General features: G+C 43.5%; 1 protein-coding gene across 3 annotated transcripts in view; it reads left to right on the top strand.

Moving 5' to 3' along the window:
• The window catches only part of cntn5 (contactin 5), a 237278-nt gene extending 231967 nt beyond the window's left edge, over nt 1–5311 (top strand). For all 3 annotated transcript variants that reach the window (XM_070543557.1, XM_070543555.1, XM_070543556.1), the window contains 2 exons: nt 3802–3970; nt 4418–5311. In XM_070543557.1, the coding sequence (XP_070399658.1) occupies nt 3802–3970; nt 4418–4518 (270 nt within the window). In that variant the 3' untranslated portion in view covers nt 4519–5311. The remainder of the gene's footprint in view (nt 1–3801; nt 3971–4417) is intronic.
• The last annotated feature ends 17597 nt before the right edge of the window (nt 5312–22908 follow it).

Genomic DNA, 22908 nt, shown 5'->3' with positions numbered 1-22908 from the left:
TTTTTATTTTTTTATCTTTTGCTGCCACGTAGGTCTCTACTGCCTCTATAGCTGCTTTAAATTGGGGGAAAAAAAGCTTACATCCATTTACTGTCAGTGTTTGGTTTCAAAGCTGATTCAAAAATTCCCTGTTTGTGATGTCACAAAAAGGGGAATTGGAATAAAATCTATTTTTAGTCAAGCTGGAAGAGCAGCAGCTTTACTTAGATCCTCTCCCAGATATTGGAATTAGAAATCTAGACTGTCAGCTGCTGTGACAGCAGTGTGTCACCTCAGGGATATGGTCTTCTGGTAATGTTTGTTTTTCTGTGTTCTGTCCAGAATGACTGGTTGGTGTGCACAAACCAGCCAGAGAAGCACTGCTCATGAGACTGAAAACTCCATTTTATTTTGGAGCAGCTTCAAAGTTAACATGAACTTAACCTAATCACAGCACACGACACACTATCCAGAAAAACAAAAGACATTTCAGACACACCAGGTTCAACTTAAATAGTGGCTGATCAGACCACTCTACATACAAGAGGGGAACAATTAACATACACACCCTCACACACACAAACTAACCAGTCTAATCAATTCAGGTAATGCAAATAACTAAATCATAATTACAAACTGCCTATCCATAACAGAACATCTACATTAAATTAAACATCATCATTAAATTAAACACAAGCATAAACATGAATCTCCCCTCCCTTGGGAGTAGGTAGATCCCAGGAGTGCTGATTAGGCTTCCTGAGGAGATGAGCTGCAGGTGTGAGACTCCATGGGCAACTCCAAGTCACTGGTAACTCAAATAGAAATACAAAATTAACACATGCATTCATAAACAGAAGACCGATTGTGTGCACCAACCAGTCATCCTGGACAGAACACAGAAAAACAAACATTACCAGAAGTCCATATCCCTGAGGTGACTGACACTGCTCACAGTTGCCAAAGCAAATTTATTTTACTATACAGTCTAGCGAGGCTTCATTTGAGCCTCAGCAGGTCTACCATTGGCCTGAGCAGTATTGTGTTATGCCAGTCACAACGCGGTGTGTGACTGGCATCCCGGTGGGCGGGATGATGCGATGGAGCGGAACAAGTTAGCAACTGCTCATTTGAAATGGCTTTGGCATCAATTTTGGATTATTTAGACTTGGGCTTTTCAGTCAAGAGCTGATTTAGGTACTTAGTCTCTTTTCGGAGTATTTCTCTTATCCGATGGCACCATCTAGTGGCTGACAAGCATATCACACAAAAAGTCTGTCGCTCTGTTTTTTTAAGATGGCGACCTCATATTTCTTGCTTATAAATGTGCTTCTGTAGTCGACAAACAGAGCTAAAACATGCTGTTTTGCAAGAATTATTCTCATGTCATGTTGTGTTTTCATATATTTAGATTTTAAAGACTTTCTTGTCTGTGAAAAGTTCATCAACTCTGCATCAGCCAAGGTACTTCCTTAAATTTGAAGCATGTAAGCGGTAGTTTAACGCTATTGGTTAGTTCTGGTCGGCGCTCAGTTTCCTATTGCACGAAATTCTGCGAGGCAGGGGCATGCTTAGCAAAAATAAAAATAAAAAGACATATTGCTTATATTATATTGCAGTACATGATAAGATAATCACTTTTACTGATTTCTGAAAAAACCATACATAATTTCTGAAAGCAGAAAACTCCGGAAAGCTACTTTAAGCACTTTATTTAGAAAAAGGATTTGCGTCTTCGAAGAAGAAGAAGATCTCATTTCTACAGCACCTCTCAAGATAAAAATCACGAGGCACTTCAAAAAATGTAAAAATTTTTAAAAGAATTTAGAAAATGGTTACAATATATTTAAAATGAGCAAAAAATAGACAATTGTGATTTAAAAAAATGTTAAGAGAGAGAGAGAGTGAATAGGAAAGAGGGAAATCAGTGGATCCTGAGAAAGGTGGAATAGGTGGGGAGAGCAGAATAAAGAGAGAGTGGCGAAGATCATACAAAAACCAGCTTGAACAAGTGAGTCTTCAGCTGCTTTTTAAAGGAGTCCACTGAGTCCACTGATCTCAGGCTCAGGGGGAGAGAGGTCCAGAGTCTGGGGGCCACAGCAGCAAATTATCTGTCACCTTTGGTCTTTAGCCTGGTGTGCTGCACAACCAGTAGGCTTTGGCCACTGGACCTCAAGGACCTGCTGGGGGTGTAGGGACTAAGAAGATCACCAATGTAAGATGGTGCTTGTCCATGTAAGACCCTATAGACCAGAACCAGGATCTTGAAATGAACCCTGAAGTTGACTGGCAGCCAATGAAGCTGGAGGAGAAGCGGGGTGATGTGAGTGTGTTTTGAGGACTTGGTCAGAAGCCGAGCACAGGCATTCTGACCCACCTGTAGACGGTTCAGGGAGGTTCTGCTCAGACCCGTGAAACGAGAGTTGTAGCAGTCTAAGCGTGGGGAGATGAAGGTGTGGAGAACTGTTTCAAGTTCAGAGCAGGACAGAATGGGACTCAGCAATTTTCTTGAGATGGAAGAAGGAAGAGCGAACAAGAGAACTGACATGAGAATCCAGGGTGAGAGCTGGGTCAAAGGTCACACCAAGATTCCTGACAGAAGGTTTGGTGTGACAAACAAGCTGACCAAGAAAGACTCTGATTTTGGGAACCAGCTTGTCTGGGGCACAGATGAGGATCTCAGTCTTATCTTCATTCAGCTGTAGAAAGCTCCCAGCCATTCAGGTTTTACTGGATTCTAAGCAGGAGTGTAACAGCTGCAGCTTGACATCTTATGGGGCTTACAGGAGATGTACAGTTGGATGTCATCTGCATAAAGATGGTAGGAAACTCATTTAAAAGAGCTCAGGATGTGCTGAAGAGGAAGCAGATAGAGGAGAAGAGTAGAGGCCCCAGCCCAGAGCCTTGTGGGACACCGTGGGTGAGGAAGGTGGTAGAGGACCTAAACTTACAGATGGCTACAGAGAAGGAGCGCTCAGACAGATAAGAGGAGAACCAGTCCAGAGCAGATCCTGATAGGCCTACCCAGTCCCTCAGTCTGTCCGGTAGCAGGTGATGGTCAACAGTGTCAAAGGCTGCAGTCAGGTCCAGCAGAACCAGAACAGAACATTCCCCTGCATCACTGTGACTCAGAAGGTCATTAGAGACCCTGAGGTGTTTTTTTTTTTTTTTGCATAGCAAAGCTGCCCTCTCGGTGGAGGGTAACTCTGAAGTGCCTTTTTTTCCCCTCCCCTTGACTCAATCCTCATATGAACCCTCTTGATCTATTACGGTAGCGCGACTCGGGTTGCGAATTACCACAGTCACCACTTCTTCTCATGTGTCTATGTATGTATGTCTGATCTCAGAATTGTGTGTACTGAAACTCCAATTTCCCTCTGGCATTAATAAAGTATTTTTGAATTGAATTGAAGAAGAGCTGTTTCAGTAAAATGAGCTCTACGAAAACCTGGCTGGAAACTATCATAGATGTTATGTTCATCAAGAACAGCTGTGAGTTGTTTAGCCACAACCTTTTCCAAGATCCTTAGAGATGAACGGAAGTTTAGAGATGGGTCTGAAGCTGCTATGGAGAGAGGGGTCAAGACGTGTTTCTTTAAGAAGCGGGTGGATTACAGATTTGAATTGGTTTTCTTCATTTTTGTACAGGAAATACGGAAATGTGTTGAAAATTTATTGTTAAAATCCAAGTCTTGTAAGAGAGCTAAAACACAGACCATGCAGTCACTAACTGCTTCTAAGCTTCATCTTTTACAGGAGGGAAATGGAATGTGGTAAAGTGTATTTACCGTGTAAACCTTAAGTGGTTTTGTGTTCTCGTAGGTGTTACTCAAACAGGAAGGCCGAGGCCACATCCAGGTGACAAGAACCATTAACCCCTCCACCATGCTTTCACTGCCAGAGGGGGGCACATACACCATTGACGTTCGCGCCCTCAGTGAAGGTGGAGAGGGAGCGTTCAGCTCCCAGGTTCGAGTCGTCACCTCCTCTGGTGAGCGCCGTCACACGCAGCCTCTGAAATTATACCTCGACACATAAGCTGTCTCTTGTTTACCCTTCTCGCCTTATTGCTGTCAACTCATTTATTGTGAGTCAAGTTGCCTTTGCTTAATTCTGCTTTAATTACCCTGCCCACTCACACCGTCCTTCTCGGGCACAGCCAATTACCTCTAAAGCAACAGAAGGAACAGAAGGCTTGTGGTCCTGTGTGTGATAAGGATGCTTTTGAGGCCAAATGGGTTACTGATTTTCTCCTACTTTCTGTTTTCTTTCACTATTTTCCTTTTTTATGCTTTTTATTTGAAAAATTCTCTTGGAGCTGCAGATTCCATAAAACCAGTTCTTTGGGAAGATGAATGGACCCACTAAGCATCCTAAATGAAAGCAGCTTTGGCTCCATCAGTACCGACTCACCCCTCTCCCCCTTTTTCTTTCATAGGTGTTCGAGCAAAAAGCAACCAGTGCTCTGTGCACTGCCCGCCACGGAGTCTAATATGGACAGCACTGCTCCTGGTTCTGGTGCCTTCAGCTTCTTGGTGAGGAAACTGTGGCGTCCTCACATTTTTGAAGGAGGCCACCCTTCCTCTGCTCCCTAACTGCCTCTGACTGCCTGATTGCTTTGGCCTTACCCATCTCAAAGGGCCTGAGGCGTGCCAATGGGGGGTTTGAGTCAGCCAGTTACCACACAGCTTGTCGGAGTCCATCTTTTTCTCCTTCCTGTTTAATTTGAAGCCCTGGACGTTTGATTCATGCCGTTTTTTCCCCTGAACATCACAGTAGTGTTGTACTTAAGTGTACTTTGTTTAGAAATATTTCTTTAACAGTTTTATTTAGCATCCTCTGCCCCTGTTATTGACTGGCATCTAACCACTTCTGGACGGCTCCTACAGCTCTAAGGATCCACTGAGCATGAACGATTCCTTGAAAGCTGCTGCAGTGGTAACACAGGGATCAGTGGGCGTGTTTCTTTTCATTATCTGCATCAATTTACCCCTTGGCTGCCTAACAGCAATGCAGCAGAAGCCGAGTAGAGATAAGTGCATTGTTTTCTTATTCACATATTGAGGAGAAAAGACGTTTTATATGGACCTGAGACTCTTACTATTTCAAGAATTGCTTTTTTTGTACATTGTGTTACCTTTAGACAAGTAACAGTGGTGTGTATCAGCTATGTCCAACTCTGTTTTTGGTAGCAATGCTTGGTGATACAGTTTGTTGGATGTATGGAAGTAGGAAACAGGTACTTAACCTTTAGTGCCCAAACTCAATAGACAAAGACTCTGTACGGACTCCTGGTGTCAGAACCAATAAATGTGATGTATATTTTTTAAAATGTTCTCCTTTTTTAATTTATAATGTTGCATAAAACAGTTTTTAACTATGATGCAAAAAGAGCTGCATATAATAATTGTTTTCATTACAGATGAGTTTGGTGAAGATTTTCCTGGGATTCTGTTAATTTTATTAGAAGACAAACATTGATTGTCAGAACATTCCAGGATTCAATGTCATGCCAGATTAAACAAATGAGTCAGTCATGGCTCAGTTTAATGTGGAGGGCTGTTTAAAAGTTGATTGACCAATATTAAAGGAGACATATTTTGCTAAACATTGTCACGTTGAGAGGATGGTTTGGACGCAAAATGCAGTAACCCAGGATGACACGAGGCAGAAGTGGATATGAAGTAAAAATCCTTTAATTTTAGGCGGCTGGGCATAAATCCAAAGGCAAATGCTGGCAAAAAAGGCAAAACAGAAGCTCTTTCATGAGCAAGATCAGGAGAACACACGAGACAGACAAAACAACACTGACAACGACAATGGACTGACAAGACACAGAGACAAGACAGGGCTTAAATACACTGGGGCATAACGGGAGGCAGATGAGCTGCAGGTGTGTGGAGTGTGGGGGGAGGACCAGGTAAAAGGACTAATCAGGGACTAATCAGGGAAGAAACTAACATGACCAAAGAGTGAACCTTAAAACAGAAAAGCAACCATGTAACTAAAATTCTAAAGGGAGGAAGAACTACAAAAATCGGTGGAACAAAACATATTAAAGAGACTAATAAAAATGAAAAGCTGAAACTATAAACACTGCAGAGGGATGACTGGCTGCAGAGGGGTGACTGGAGAAGACTGAGAGATGTATTTGGAAGGCTGAAGACCAGGGGACAAATGAGGAAAACAGAGACACATAAATGAGACGCAGGCAAAGGACACATGAGGGCGCTATGAAACACAAAAGGAAAACCTGGAGTGGGAACTGGAGGGGCTGGGGAACAAAGGGACACAGAACATGACAAACGTACCTTTTGTGCTGCCATGTGGGTGTCTACTGCCTCCATTAACACTCTAAATGAAAAAAGAAGACATTGATTTTCTGTCAGTGTTTGATTTTATGAATTATCTGCCTAAAACAAGCCGTTTAAAAAAGTCCCCAATTGTGACATCACAAACGGGGAAATTAACACAGAAGCACCTCTCATCTGTTGACACTGGAGGAGCACCGGCTCAACTCAGAACCCTTCCTGGATATCAGAGCATCTTAGCTTATAGCAGTCTGAGCGAGGGATAGGTGGGCGGGGCTAGCTTCAGCTTGTTTTCTTTAAGAGTGACAGAGCCCTGAAACGGCTCATTCTAGAAGCTACTGAAAATGTTAAGATTAAAACAGCTGAAATCGCTTCATGTGAGAGGGATTTAGTGATAAAACCTTCATGGTGCCATGGTTAGCATCAACCATGGCACCATTATAACCTGTTTAAAGTCATAATATGTTTTTTATACCACAGATGTGTTTTTAAAACTTATCTTTGCATGTTTGTAATGGTGCTTCTCATAAATGTCTGTAGACACATCTCAGTGAATTACAATATTATAAAAGTTTAATTCATTTTCCATTCATTTCAGAAAGGGAAATTCCTATATTATATAGATTTATTACACACAGTGAAATAGCCTATTTGAAGTATATTTCATGTCATTTTGATAATTATGACTCACAGATAAGAAAACAAGGACGAATTTGATAATTCACTTTATACGTGTAAGGAATCTATACAAGTGTCACTTTCTGAAGCGATTAGCACAACTTTCTGAACTTGTTCATGTAATTTTCATTGCTGCTGATGCTTTTGTAAATTTCGGGAGCATTTTCAAAGTGTTACAGAAAGCCTGGACGGATTGAATTCCAACCACATGTCATAAAAGATCACACAACTTTTTTAGAGATAGATATTTGGAGCTGCTGGCCTTCCTCCCAGGCTCCTCTCTCGTCCTATCTGAAGCAGGAGCTTATCTCAACAGACAGAATTCCAAATGAATATGCCTGAAGTGTACAGTAATTAATGTAAGTATGGAAATCTTCAGACATGAAGTCTTCTAGCTTCTGCAGACCTTTTGCCTTCTCTGCCTCCAGCTCCATGGACCCTATTATGGAGTCAGAGCAACCCAGCTACCTTGCTGTAGGTTCAAAGAAGGGTACCAGGAGATATGACTGAGCAGCAGAAGAGGGGACAGATTCTGCTCCGAACTGCGTCTTATCCATCATTTCCTCCTTCAGATATTCCTGATTCGGAGGATGGGGAAGTTTCTAACTTGTCGATTGTTTCTGAAACAAAACATGAAGCTGTTGGATGTGGTTGGAGGGATTTTGTGGAGCTTTTAGCCTCCTCTGTGACGTGGGCTCAAACGCATGCTTCCACACGAGTGTTAATGTACTGACCTTTAATTATTCATGCAGCACCTGTCTGTGTCGGCGCATCCGATTTATGATAATGGATTATGTATCCTGCAAGGGAACCTATTTGGTTTAGAGAGCCCAGAGCTATGGTGTCAGCAATTAAAGCTCGAACCCACCCCCCTCCGGGTTAATGCCAGCGTGTGTGCACGTCCTCGGATACACTGGACTTCTCAGTTAATATGGTGTATTATACTTTTTATATGCTCACATTTACTCAGTTACCCTGGTAATTAATGTTTATTCTAGTTACCAACAATCTGTTGGTGTACACCATTTTCTGCCTGCTGCAGAAAAGCATCAACAAACAGATTTTAATGACATTAGAAAAAAACTAAAATGGCTGAAATAAATCATGTGTAGTGTTCTGTCACTCATACATTTGCTGGGGTCTCTAGTAGGAATGAAGTCCTTGTAAATTGTACTCTGGGGGAAACAAAGCTCCGGTGCGCATGTTTCAGCATGGATAATTCAGCCAGAAGAGGAAGTTGCTTCAGACGACAGGATTTGGAGTCTTATTTCCTGATATTTGGACATATCTCTTTGGACTGGATAACAGTAACGCGACTCTACCACTGACTCTGTTTGCTTTGTAACATGGATGTTTTATCTTCACAAATAACACAAGCCTGGAAGAGTTCTGCCATGTGGTGGAGTTGCTAATGCTAACAGTTAGCTTCTGCTAGTCGAGATGTCCTCTGCTGTTTCCTGGACACAAAACCAACAACAGCCTTCCCCACCAAGAGTCAAGGTGGGTGAGCCTATGTATGTGTCCAAATCCAGGGTCAGGATGCTTGTGAGGACGCTTTTTTAGGTCGATGATGTCACAGCGCAGCAACGAGTACTGTCCGAATTCCAAGAATACTCATTCTCGCGTCCTCAAATGCGTCCTCGCTCCACCCACATTTCGAGGACGGGTCTGTTGTATCCTCACAGAACAAGGCTATCCCAGCATGCTTTAACCACCGGCTGTGGATTTTCAACAAGAAGAGAAAATGGGGAGAGCTACGAAGTTTTGAACATAAGTTTGTTTAAAAACTAGCCGTAGAAAACTAAAAAGCTTGAAGCGGTTCTGTTTATAGACATTTTTCATTTGTGTATTTGTTTTTTAACTTACATTTTAAGCAGAAATCAGCCAGAACAAGTTTGTATCACGGGTCCCGTAGTTATTCCTGTGTGTGTGTGTGTGTGTGTGTGTGTGTGTGTGTGTGTGTGTGTGTGTGTGTGTGTGTGTGTGTGTGTGTGTGTGTGTGTGTGGCAAATTAAACTTGTCAAATACTAACTGATAACTCTATTGATCATTCATTTTATCACCAGTTTTATTATCTACTGATGTTTTTAAACATGTTACCTGAACAGAAAATGAAAAGATGGTAAGGAGACAAGATTATTTATAATACGTTACAATTATTTACAGATCAAAACCAATATGGACCAGTTATGTACGGTTAAAGCAGGATTAACCTGAGTGACTCTTTTCCTGGATGATTTATTTAAACTGAGTGAGCAGGAAGTCTTTGGCAGTGCACCTGGATCTGCTGCAGGAGGATCCAGACGACATGATTTCATGTTTTTAGTCATTGCTATGCCACTGAACTCTTAATACAGTAGTTTTCAGGACTGTAGCTGTTGGTAACACATTTCCAATTGGAATTCTGAAGTGTCTAAATCATCCCTACACACTTGCCGTAGTGTGGAATGTCCTCCATCACTTTCAGCATGATCATCAGATCAATGTTCTCTTAAATAATTTGCAGAACTGCTGAACGCTTTTCGAGCCTGTCTTGATTTCAAGTTTACAGGAACTGCATGACATCTTTCTACTTAATTGTCAAAATGTTCACCACTCAGGGAGCCTAAGACTCCTCCCCTTTCCGGTCAGCTCATGGGCAAGTCAACTTGGCTAAAAGAGCTTTGCATTACGCCCTGATGCACACATATGTAGTACTTCTATTTAAATGAAAAGTTATTAGCGTGTTCTGACTACGTCACATAATTTGAGATTCATTCGTAATTACTACGACTACAAATCTGACGTCAATACGTTGCGTATATGACTTCACCACAGAATCTCCTCTGCCCTAGCGTAGCTGATACTAACCACACGGCCAGATTTATGGTGGTTCTTTCCTCCTGAAAGAAGAATTCGAACCTCGCTGAGCTCGCAGCCATTTTTCCTCTGCTCTTCTCGGAGTCTTGCTCAATGACGTAAATTTGCTGAGGCGTATTTGTAGTCCTGGACATACTTTCACACTAAACCTAAAATAACTTTTGCTCCCGTTCGTAAACAAGCGCCTTCTTGGCATCAGAATGTATCTTTAAACTTCACAGACATCTGTGAAATCCATGGCTCATGATAAACGGGATTAGAGCATAGCTTTTATAGCTCTGTTCGCTTGCATTCACGTTTTTCTTGCTTCCGGAGATCTGTGGTTCGGCGTGGCTTAGACTACCTATAGGGTCCGCATGGACACACAGGACTGTGAAAAAGGAAGAGGTAGAAATGATAAAGTAACTTGCACATGAAACAAGCTGCAGCCCTAGGCAAATTTTATCTTTTTTTATATTTTTAGTACATTTAATTAACAAATCATGAGCAAAAAAGTAACTTGACACTGAAAATAGTGTAAGAAACTAAATCCTAAGTAGATTTTTGAGGTATGTAGCATTTATCTCCCCTGTCTGATCTCTCTAAAGCTTTAACCATACACACACGGAGGTTGTCTCTTACGTTATCCTAGCAAATAACAGTTGATGCAGCTTCTATCTTCATCCATTCCACAGGAATCCTTCAGCCTCCTAAAACTTACAAAGTCAAGTATTAAATTGTCTCTGCAGGGATTCGTTCGGTGATTTAGAGCTGAGCTGCGAGTTAACTTCTCAGGCAGGTCACAGTTTAACACTCGCCCTGAAAATGGGACCCTCCAACAGATGCTGCCATTGCAGAAAGAGCTAAACTGTAATATCACACGGCGAAAGGCTTTCTGCTCAGCATGCAATTTAATATCTTACATTTGATTTGCAGTTTCATCTGAAACCCGAGCTACAGTTTTTAAAACTTTTATAGCAGTTTTAAATTAATTTGAATGGTTTAGGAAAATCCCTGTCCAGCATGCAACAACGGATCCTTTTACGTGTTAATTAGGTTGTGCTTCGACTGAAACCATGTTTGCATGTATTTAAAAGGCGTGTGTGAGGTGTGAACCTCTTGTTGGAATTAAACTTTCCTCAGATAACAATTTCAAAGCTGCAGGGTTTTAGTGCATTTGGTTTGCTCAGACGAAGCGTTCATGTTGGGAATCCGGATAAAGCGGGTTAATTTGATCTTGCTGTTGGGGGTATTTTGTGATGTTTGTATTTGTGGCCTATTGGTCACCTCCATTGTACATCCTCTCCTCCAATCCACCCACCCATCCTGCAGAAGCAACAATATCAGAGTGGGAGTTACGGGGAGTGTGTCTCGTTTTGTTCAAGCTGTAAACAAAAGGATTTAAGGAGCAGCTTTGAAGCGGCATCCAGCATTGTGAAGCTTCAGTGGAATAATCACTAAAGCTGAGAAGTTGTCTCCTGACCTCCTGAACAAGCTCGGCTGGCTGAAAGTAACAAAGGACAAACGCAGCTTGTGAGTTTTAGTTTAGTACTGCTTTAAAATCATACTTTCAGATCATTGTGAGGCACATGACCATCACTGAGACAGTGGTCTCCAGCTCTCACTGGAGCGGTTTGAGCCCAGTTTGAAGCAGCTGGGATGAGAATCAGCTCCTCTAAATCCAAGACCACGGTCTTGAACCAAAACAAACATGGATTCAATAAAACAGCTGACTAACTGGGCATTTTTGAGATCATGACAGAAAAAAAAAGACAGCAGCGATGTCGTAGATGGTGTGAACGACCTCAACATTTTGTCAACTCCACCTACTGGTTACTCGTATATTGCAGCGTTCGTTCGCAACACGTTAATTTTCAGGGGACGCGCCAAGGACGTAATTTTCACTTTAGAAGTGGGGGGACATGGGGGGGGGGGGGGGGGGTGGTCTTTACAGTATGTTCTAATAGGAAACCTGCATCAACACAAACGATTGTTTTCCGCTTGCTCCTAGAGCTCAACCAGTGTCAATTTAATATAGCGTAATATTGTTTTTGGATGGTAAAAAGTGCAGGGGTCAAAACTTGACTTTGGAAAAAGTAGGGGGGGACATGCCCCCCCCCCCCCCCCCCCCCCCCCAAATTACGTCCATGGGACAACAACGCTTCAAATCGATGCAAGTAACATGGGGCAGCCATTTTAAACACATTAAACAACAAGTATCTAACGGCCCTTATGGTAAAGAAATGAACAGTCATTTTTACGGGCAACAACCCTGTAGACATCCCTGCAGCGGCACAAACTGCAAACTAACAGATTTCAACAAAGTTGTGAACAATAAAAGTGTTTCTTTTCCATTTTTATTCATTGTATCTTCGACTGTGCACAGTATTTTATCATCTTTTTCTCCACGGTAAACTCCAGCTAAAATGTTCTTTTCCAACTTGCAGTGAAATTATTTTATAATAACAAAACTTGTTGCTGTTTCACTGATGGAATAAGGTACAGATATTGCTTGGAGTGCCTGTAGGGTAGCATTGTACAGTTTCCTTCATTTGGTTTTATTCTTGTATTAGATTCAACCAGTTTCTTCCAAAGAAAACCGCCTTTGGAGGAAGATCATTATTTCTTAATGACACTGAAAAAAATAATACATTTAATTAGAGGGTAAAAAAGATGTTTACTAGTAAGATCTAGTAAGTATTTCCTGACTTTGTTCACGTTGAAAAGAAACCTTTTCTGATCTTAATCTAATAACTTCCCCTCGTGCGCGGTTCTCACAGCCGGCTTTCACTGGACTGCACTTTTACTATATTTAACTTTGCATCATTGTTTTTTTTTTCCCTACATTTGTATGTGCAACTTTATCATGACACAGGCCAACAGGATAACAGCATTTGTATGCAAGAGTGGTTTTATTAGAGACAGGACTTAACAGGTCATTGAACCTGGCATTTAAAGTACAGATTTCTACCTTGTAAAAGAGGTTCTGTTATTTAGAAAACTAATACCTTAGGCTCTGGCAGATAATCTTCCTTTAAAAATTAAAAAAACTCGTCTAATGAGTTCTAATTCCTAACTAATTAAAGTTAAAGCTGTGAGGCCTCGTCAGAAGGCTACATTTAAACATGAACGTAAACGGAAAGAGATTAATCATTGCTAGGAAAGTTTCTGAATCTAAAAGCTGATTCTCGCAAAATTGTATAAAATACAATTATCAAGTAGAGCAGACTTTACACATTAAAATAGTTTGATTGCCAGATCTTGAGTTTTACCCAGGAATAGTTTAAAAGGATCTGACACGCTATTGTGCTCAAAAGAACATTTCCTTCTTGACATGAAATCAGTTTTTGTTTTTTTATACACAGATCTTGGAATTCAGCCAAATCCCTGCAGATTGCAGGAGGTGGTTGGAGAGCCAAGCTTCTTTTTTTCAGACTCATTGTTTGGGGAAATCTGGTGAGATGGATGTGAACATCTGTGGATAAGGATGAAGGGGGTCTGCGCACGGAGACCTGAAGTTCAGCGAGGGAAGCAGTCAGCTTATTGCAGACCTTTTCCAACATTATTATAATTTCTCCAGTTTGATGTTGTCATCATCGAAAGTGAAACTGTTACTTGCAGAACTGAAAGCATGCCTAGGTCAATAGTGCCGTATGGGCTTGAAGTACTTTAGCATGCTCTTTTTATGCTAATGCAATAATGGCAGTTTTCATTTTTTAATATCCAGGAATTTGACTTAGTGCTGTTGACATGTCATTTTATTTTGAATAAATCCTTGTTTTTATTTTTCAAAGCCACAAGTTGAATTTGAAGTGTTGAACCTCCTTCAACAAAGTTAAAGTGGACATTCACTCATTATTTTTGATAAATCTGCTGAGGTCTCCAGTATGAATGAAAACCTTGTTAGTAATTTTCTGCAGAGAAGGAAGCTCTGGTGCTTCTGTTTCAGGAAGTGGAAGTCAGTGGAAGGAGTGAAGAGCGGAAAAAAATATTTATTATACATACACAACCTGTCAAAAGAAAAAGTCACCACCTGGATTTAACTAAGTAACTAAGTGTAGCGTCCAGGAATGGTCAGTTTTCATCTACAGTTTGAACGGTAACCGGTCATCTACAGACATGAATCTGCCTCTCTGCGTCTCTTATGGACTCGACACACAGGAGGCGACAAACGACCGCGATCAGCGAAATTTGTCGCTGTCGCTTTTATTACCTGACACACGGGAGGCGATCCGCGGCAGCGGTCAGCGGCAAAGCCGTTCTGTTCCATGGCGAAATTGAAACTTCCGTTGTTTTGTTTGGATGTGTCAGGTTGGAGGGAATTAAGGTTATTTAAGCGGTTCAGAGTTAATAAAGTGGTAGATATGATGTTTCACAAGGTGCTGCTAGAGTTGTGTGAAATCTTACTTCTGATTTTACTTTATAAAAGATAATAATAATCGATTTCTCCTTCCTGTTTGCTCGGAGATGTACGGAGCATCCTGTCCGCTCATTGGTCAGTGAATGAAACCTCCGCTGATTGGTCCTCGTCTGAGCGACAGTGATGAAAAGTTGAAAATGTTTCAACTTTCTGGGATCGCGTCACTGGGTCGTCCGTGCACGACACGTGCACGAGCGCAAAATTTCACAAGCATGTTTTTCGCGTTTTGCTTAGTAGGAGAGAGACCCGCGATTATCGCTTTGTCGCACTTGCCTCATTGAAAATGAATGGAGGAGAGGCGATGTCGCCTCCCATGTGTCGAGCCCATTAATCTTCCTGTCATGGTTCTGCTTTTTCTCTGTGGCTGTGCTCCTAAGTGTTTGCAGGTGAGCAGGTTGGAGAGCCACAGCTGCAGCTGATTATCATCCAGCCAGGCCAGAGGATATGAGGAGCGGTGTTGCCACACTTCAGTGCCGGTTGATACTCTATTGTTGGGTACTCTAGCTCTCCTCGTTCCCTTGAAACTAGTCTCGTGTTTTTTCTCCCGTGTGCTTAGTTTTTGCTCTCCTTGTCTGCTCCAGGACCAGCCATGGATTCTTACCCTCAGCTTCCTGCAGTCTGAAGTGGATATATTTCCCAATGCCGCTCAACTCCTCTGGTCTCCCGTTCTCCACCTCTCACCTGTCCTGGATTACTCCTTTGCCTGCTACTCCTCTCCACCAGACCATCTCCAGCTCAGACCTGACTTGCCTCCCTCTCCAGCTCAGACCCACACTTCGTACAGTAAGACTCCACCACCATTACTCCACAGTGTTTTCTTGGTTCTCAGTTTTCATTTTTTCTATCTTCTGTTTTAGAATCAGAACGCCCCCCTGGCCCAGTTTGGATCAGCGCTTTTTGTTTTCATTAATTTTCTTTTTAATAAAAACATTATATTTTACCCACCTCTCTCCTCGTGTGATTCTTTCATGTGGGTTAAAAAACTTCAGCCCAGCATGACACTTCCAAGCTGCAGGAAAGATTCGCCACTGCGTGTTTACACTCTGATTGTCAACGTCATGTTCCTCCCTCAAGGTTCCTCTCTGCCAAATTGCGGCCTCATCTATCCGCTTGCTTCACAGGACAAAAGAAGAACTTTTACAACTCTTAAGTTAAATAATTATTAAATAATAATATGGTCGAATGAACAAACGTTATATGAATAATAATATTGATGTTTGAATAATCTGTGACTAATTCAATGAAGTTGAAATGAATTTTATTATTACAATGAAACATTTTGATTTTATGATTAGTAAAGTTAGATTTAACAAGTGAGTCATTATCTACACTCATACACAATGTTCATAAGACATAAATTAAAGTTAACGTCACTGCACATAGATATTTTTCTTACCCGCAAATCAGAGCATCCTGTATCTGAAAGAAGGCGTGATGTTCTGAGGTTTGTTTAACAGCTTAACATGGCACGTCCCGATTGGCCATGTAAATCATAATATGAGAATATTAAAACAGGATCACTGCTGGAGTGATTCGGCATTCTGTTAGTTTGAGCAGAAGTCCGGACTGGCCACCGGGGGGAAAACTCTCTAACCACCGCCTCTCTCGACAAGCTAAAAGCTGCCTACAGCTGACACAGCAAAACAGTTCCTTCAGCTATTCAGAAACAGCTGCTCTAGATGCAAACTAGTTCCAACCTGTGTGCCCGGCAACATCTCTGGACTGGAGCATCGGTGCTGTGGTTAATCTGCTGAACCTCGGTGTCCAGAGGTCATACGACCTTCCAGACCTCCGGATCCGCAAAGAGGGTCTCCGAAGAAGGGGTGAGGAAGACACAGCATGACTGCGTCTGATGCCGTTTTGATAACAACCAACTTCATAGTTTAATGCAAACCAAATTATTTTCACACCCAGAACTCAGTTCTTCTAGATACAAGGTTCTGATAAACACACACCATTCAATTATTATACAGCAAATTCCAGGGACTGTGGAGCTCATTCACCCATGACTCTAAAAAGCCGGAAACTTAATTACATATAAGTTGTAGCCTTAATGGTAAATGGTTACCTGACGGTTTATATGAAGCACTGAGGGAGAAAACATGGTTAAATACAACATTTTGGTAAGACTTTACTATAAGGGATCCTTTATTAACGTTACTTACTGCATTATTAAGCAATAATAAACAAAGGATCCCTGTATTAACATTGACGATTTGTTAACTATCAGTATCATTAGAATAGAACAGAACAGAACAGAATAGAATAGAATAGAATAGAATAGAATAGAATAGCATTTATTGTAATTGCTCATGGCAGTTAAATTACAGATGGTCTGCCATCAACAGTGCACAAGACAATAAATAATCAATAAATATCAAAAACATAGAGGACTAAAACAATTTAAAACATTTTAGCAGAACACCAGGAAAGTCCAGTGCAAACCAGTGATTCAAATCTGCTAAAACAACAATTTAAAAGGATTTAAAACAGATTAGTCCACATTACTGATGGGGATGTGGGAGATTGAATGGTGCTGTTGTGTTGAATGTTCTGATGGCCCAAGGGAAAACGCTGTTGGAAAGTCTGGTGGTATGTGATTTAACTGACCTGTAGCGGCGCCCTGAGGTCAACAGGTCAAAAATGCAGTGGGTAGGCTGTATGGGGTCACGGAGGATGGCAGCGGTTCTCTTCAGGCAGCGAGTTCTGGAGATGGCCTCAAGGGATGGCAGGGTGCAGCTAGTAGTCCTCTGGGCGGTGTTTATTGTCCTCTGAACAGCCTTCAGCTTGGTTTATGCTTGACACATTCACTTTCCACTTGGTGATGCAGCTTGCGAATGGAACGCGCTTCACAACTTGCAGCGTTTATGGTTCGTGCAGCTCGTCTCTGCAGTGAGCCAATATTCTCCCAAACTGAACGGGGCAGCATGGAGCTCTACGGCATGCATCCAACACTACACCATAGTAGAAGTAGAAATTACTGTTTACAACATGGCATTCCAGCAGTTTTTAATAGCGTCCTCGTCTTTTCCGACAGTGCGAGCTATTTCTCTCCAAGAATTATTAACAACACGTTGATCACGGTGATCTCTGAGAGCTGAATCATACAAATGTCTGTATTTACGAACCTCTGCCATACTAGTTCTTGCCGGTCTGCCATGTTTTTCCGCGTCCGACCGTCCGCGTGGTTAGAAAATTTCCTAGGTGCACGTTGCGGAAATTGTGGGCCGTGCGGAGGCGCGGTGGAGGGGCGTGGTTGTTAAAATGACGCAAAATGACGCAACGTTTCCGTGCGGAGCCGTGTGGACCTCGCGGACACGTCAAGCATAAACCAACCTTTCCTGTCCTCAGCTGTGGAGCCTGCATACCACACACTCAGAGAGTAGGTGAAGGTGCTCTCCACGAAGCAGTGGTAGAAAGCCAGCAGCAGTTTCTGATCCAGGCCACACCTTCTCAAGACTTGGAGAAAGGGCAGCTGCTGCTGAGCCTTTTTAACCAGAGCTCTGGTGTAGGCAGACCAAGACGGGTCAGCAGAGATGGTGGTGCCAAGGAACCTGATGGAGGGGACACAGTCCACCCGCTCTCCATTTACGAGAAGAGGGGCGTGTGTGTGACTGTGTCTCCTGAAATCCAGAATGAGGATGTTATCTGAGCACCACCTAGACAGATTACTGACCCCTGCCCGGTATGCTGCCTCATGTCATGTAGTGATGGGGGAGATGATGGACCAAGTGTGGTGGAACAAACCAGGAGGCAGGAATGCAGGCACGGATAAAGTAAAAATGGGTTTAATGACAGGATACGGCAGGAACGAGAACAACACGACAAACAACAATGATCTGACAAAGACTGGCACAAGGAGGGCGGTATAAATACACAGGGAAATCAGGAACACATGGGCAGGTTAACGAGGGGCAGGTGAGAACAATAAGGGCTAATCAGGGCAGGAGAGGAACACAGTCAGGAAGGCAGGGGCAGATCGTGACAGTACCCCCCTTAAGGGGCAGATACCAGATGCCCACAAGGCCACACAACACAGGAGACTGGGAACACCTGACCCGGGACAGGAACACCTGACTCGGGACAGGAACACCTGACTCGGGACAGACTCGAACACTTGACTTGGGACCAGGGACAGACTCGAACACTTGACTTGGGACCAGGAAACTCGAACACTTGACCACAAAGACTTGACTTGAACACGAAGACTTGACTTCAACACGGGAACTTGACTGGACAGGAAACAAACTGCAGCAGCAGGCGTGGGACCCAGCAGGAACTGCAGCAGCAGGCATAGGACCCAGCAGGAAATGCAGTATGAAGGACCTGCAGGCATAGACCCTGCAGGCATGGACCAGGAAGTGGGACGAAACAGCAGGAGCGACGCGAGGAAACCAGTAGTGGCAGGTACTCGGCAACAGTCTTGAGCAGGTGCACACCGTGACTCGACTGGATCCAACAGGCGGAGGCTCGGGTGAAGGGAAGCAGAACATGGAGCAGGAAGATCAGCCCTACCACCCCAGAGAATGTTGGCGTGCGTAGGGGGTTTTACCTCCATCAAAACTCCAGGATCCTCGGCTTCCATCGGAAAAAACAGGACGGGGCAGAAAGCAGGAGAGGAGAAGGGGTTCGACCACCCCGGGAACGAGTAGGAGGCGCTGAAACCCCCTCAATGGTTCGACCACCCCGGAAACAGGTAGGATGCGCCAAAAACCCTTGAGTCAGAATCTCCCTCTGCTAAACAGAGAATAAAGAAAAAAATAATCCTCCAGAACAGATGTTGCAGAGCTCACCACAGGTCCAGGTTGGTCAGATCATTCTGTCATGTAGTAATAGGGGAGATGACCAAGTGTGGTGGAGCTGACCAGGAGGCAGGAATGCAGGCACGGATAAAGTAAAAATGGGTTTAATGACAGGATACGGCAGGAATGAGAACAACACGACAAACAACAATGATCTGACAAAGACTGGCACAAGGAGGGAGGTATAAATACACAGGGAAATCAGGAACACATGGGCAGGTTAACATGGGGCAGGTGAGAACAATAAGGGCTAATCAGGGCAGGAGAGGAACACAGTCAGGAAGGCAGGGGTAGATCGCAGAGCTGTGAATCGTGATAAAACGGTCTCTCAAAAATGACAGACCGTCAGATGTGTAGATCGTAAAACGGTCTAAAATCGTCATATCGCCCAGCCCTAGTAGATCGTGACACCTCATTGCTGTCTGTGATGAGGCGGACCACGGTGGTGTCATCAGCAAACTTGAAGATGGCAGTGGATGGGTGGGATGCGGTCCAGTCCGATGTGTGCAGAGTGTACAGTAGGGGGCTTAGTTCACAGCCCTGAGGAGAGCCAGTACTGAGCAGGATGGAGGAGGACAGATGGGAGCCAAGTTTAACATGCTGTGGACGATTTGTGAGAACGTATTTTATCCAGTGGCAGGTGGAGGGAGGGATCTGAAGGCTCAGCAGTTTTGAGATAAGAATGTCCGGGATGATGGTATTGAAAGCTGAGCTGAAGTCAACAAAGAACATCCTGATGTAGCTTCCTCTGGTCTCTAGGTGACTCTGTGTTGTGTGTAGCGTCAGGATGATGACATCCTCTTTTTATTCTGTTTCCCCAGTAAGCAAACTGAAAGGGGTCGAAGAAGATGGGGAGACAGGTTTGGATGTGGTTGGAGATAAGTCGCTCCAGACTAGAGCCCTGCACGGGCCTAAAATCTGAGCCCGTGTCCAGCCCGGCCCGAGGGGGTGGAGCCCCAGCCCGACCCGGTCCGAAAAGGTTTTCAGGATTCTCTGGCCCGACCCGAGTCCGACTTTTTTTTAACCAACTAAATGAAAACAAAGTGCGTCAATCCTGACCAATGTGGTAAAAGACGTGCAGGATCCGATCAATTTGTTTTTCCCTCATTTACCGTCACGGAGATGACGGCGCAGTGCACGGCTCTGGTGGTAATCAAGTTAAATTTTATCTCTTTCCAACAATTTTCACAAGAAAACAGAACAGTTAAAAGCAGGGCTTGTGCTGACCGGATAGTTCCCATATTTGACCGTTTATTTTGACGGAGAAAGAATAGAAAGAATTACCCCGACGCATGCAGACGAACTGACATTTTATTCTACGCACATTGCAGATGTAGCTAAATCACTCAAGAAAAGATTCCCATCTGAGCATCTGAGCTGCTCAGCGCAGCTCGCTGTCAGCGCATATGTGCACAGCGAGCTGAGGATGTGGAGAGGGGCTTGGAGCACGTTGCAGAACCAGAGCGCATGCGGGAAGGTTCCTCCCACTGAAGCGAGTGTTTTCCAAACCCGGTCTCTCAGAGAGACTTGTCACTGAGAAAATGTTCCCTGATTATGAAACTTTGGCTGAATAGTGCTTGTTCCTGTCTCCAATGTGGCGACACATCCAGGAGCCGTCTGAGGAGAAGCCCAGAATCTCACATAGTCTTCAGCTCAGGAAGCGCACATGATTGCGCACAAGTGTGACCCATCAACCCGGTCTCACAGTAAGACCGGGTTGGGCCTGTACAGGTTTACGCAGAAAATCTTTACATTTAGAATTGGCATACAGATATAAAATTAATTCAGTAAAATATAAAGCATTTTATTTAAATATCCATTCATTATTTTACAAGCACAGAGAGCCGGATCAGATGGATGGAAGAGCCGCGGGTTGCCGGCCCCTGGTATAGCCTATAAAATGACATGTTGAGGACGCAAACTCAATACATCTCATTTATTGTGAGGTAATAATTTCTCCGAGTTTTGCGGTTGTGGGTGGGAGTAGAAATGCACGCTGCGGGTGCGGGCGGTAGTGGTCAGAAATTCAGCGGGAGCGGGATGAAGAAAACAGTGCTGCGCGTGCAGGGCTCTAGTGTTTCAGTTTTTTTTAATGAATTTGATTAAAAATAAAGACGCCCGGCCCATGTCCGAGGTAATTACACAGTCGTTGGCCCGAAGCCCGGCCCAAGGGCCGAGCCGACCCGAGGGCCTAGGGCTTCAGTGCAGGGCTCTACTCCAGAAACTTTGTGTCTACAGGTGTGAGGGCAACCGGTTGATAATCAATTAAGCCGTCTGTGGAAGATTTTTGGGGGATTGGAATAATTGTTGCAAACTTGAGGCAAATTGGGGCTGAAGCATGAGACAGGGAGAGGTTAAACAACTTGGTGAGGATACCTGCGAGCACACTGGCACACCCCCTGACCATGATCCCCGGTATACCGTCTGGTCCGGCAGCTTTCCTGGGGTTTACTGCTCTCAAGGTTCTTCTCACCTCATGTTCCTGGAGGATGAGAGTGGGGGAGTGGGGGGTTCACATTGTGGGGGCGTTGTAAAAGTCGGTGGGCAGTGGTTTCAAAACAAGCAAAGAAGTTGTTTAGCTCCTCTGTCTGTGTTCTTCTGCTTCCAGTGTTGGACGGTGTGGCCTCTGTAGTTGGTCAGAGTCTGGATCCCCTTCCACATCTGCTGGGGATTGTTGCTGTGAAAGAGGTCTTCTGTTTTCCTCCTGTAGACTCTCTTTGCCTGGTGAATGCCCTTCCTCAGACTAGTTCTGGCTGTGCTGTACAGGTTGCTGTCACCTGACTTGAAGGCAACAATGTGGGTTCTTATTAGAGCCTGGACCTCTGATGTCATCCAGGGCTTCCTGTTTGGTCACTGACATTTTCTACACAGGTTCTGATGTAGGATATTACCATCTCTGTTTGTGCCTCCAGGTCCTGTTGTCCAAACACACGTCCAGTCTGTGCAGGCAAAGCAGTCCTGTAGCTGTGGGAGGGCTTCAGCAGGTCAGGTGGTAATGTGTGTGATGTGGGCTTTGTTTGTTTCCTGAGGGGAGTGTAAGCTGGGATGCTAGTGCCATTGTTAGTGTCATAAGGTTAGGACAAAGGGCCAGAGGGAGTGTCTGCTTAGTAAAACATTACATATTATTAACATTACTATTAGACAGCTGTTAATACTTTATTTAAAAAGTGTATTCATGCTTAATAATTCCCTAAGTGAATATAGAAACCCTCATTATAAAGTGTTACCAACAGTTTTTATTTAAAAATCAATGGGCGGTCGCATTCCCAACTTATTATTGTTGTTTTTTATTATTATTATGTGCTTTTTTATATTGTTCTCCAAATGGTTCAAATGAAGGCAACTAGACTTCTTTCTTTCTTGAAGACGTTTCACTTTTCATCCAAGGAGTTTTGTCAATTCTATTGAGAGACAGCACACACACACACACACACACACACACACACACACACACACACACACACACACACACACACCAACAACAACAACTCCCTCACAACAGAGGCCAACGACTCATCGGGGATGGAGAGGAGGGGTTTTCAGAGTAGTTTCTGCTCATTAAATAACAATATCCAGCTGCACCTCATAAACTCGACTCTCTCTTATTCCAGTCAGAAGTGACGAAGCTCCTCGGATGAGAACGTCTACAAGAAACTAAAGAAGTCCAGTTGCCTTCATTTGAACCCTCTGGATTACCATGGTTCTATAAATCAGCTCAGTTTCTAACGTCTTTCTATGCTGACTTCCTGCTTTCCTTTTTCATCTTCCTGCTATGAGCTCACTGTACTCAATTTATGCTTTTTTTCTTTTTACATGAATAAATGCTTTCCTTTTCGTTTAATCTTAACCAGATTTATCCTGCAGTGTCCCTTACTAGTTT

The sequence above is a fragment of the Nothobranchius furzeri genome, chromosome 13, assembly GCF_043380555.1.
Source record: "Nothobranchius furzeri strain GRZ-AD chromosome 13, NfurGRZ-RIMD1, whole genome shotgun sequence".
NCBI classification, from domain to species: domain Eukaryota; kingdom Metazoa; phylum Chordata; class Actinopteri; order Cyprinodontiformes; family Nothobranchiidae; genus Nothobranchius; species Nothobranchius furzeri.
Note: the sequence above shows the minus strand (reverse complement) of the source record. Positions and strands in the feature narration are given on the sequence as shown.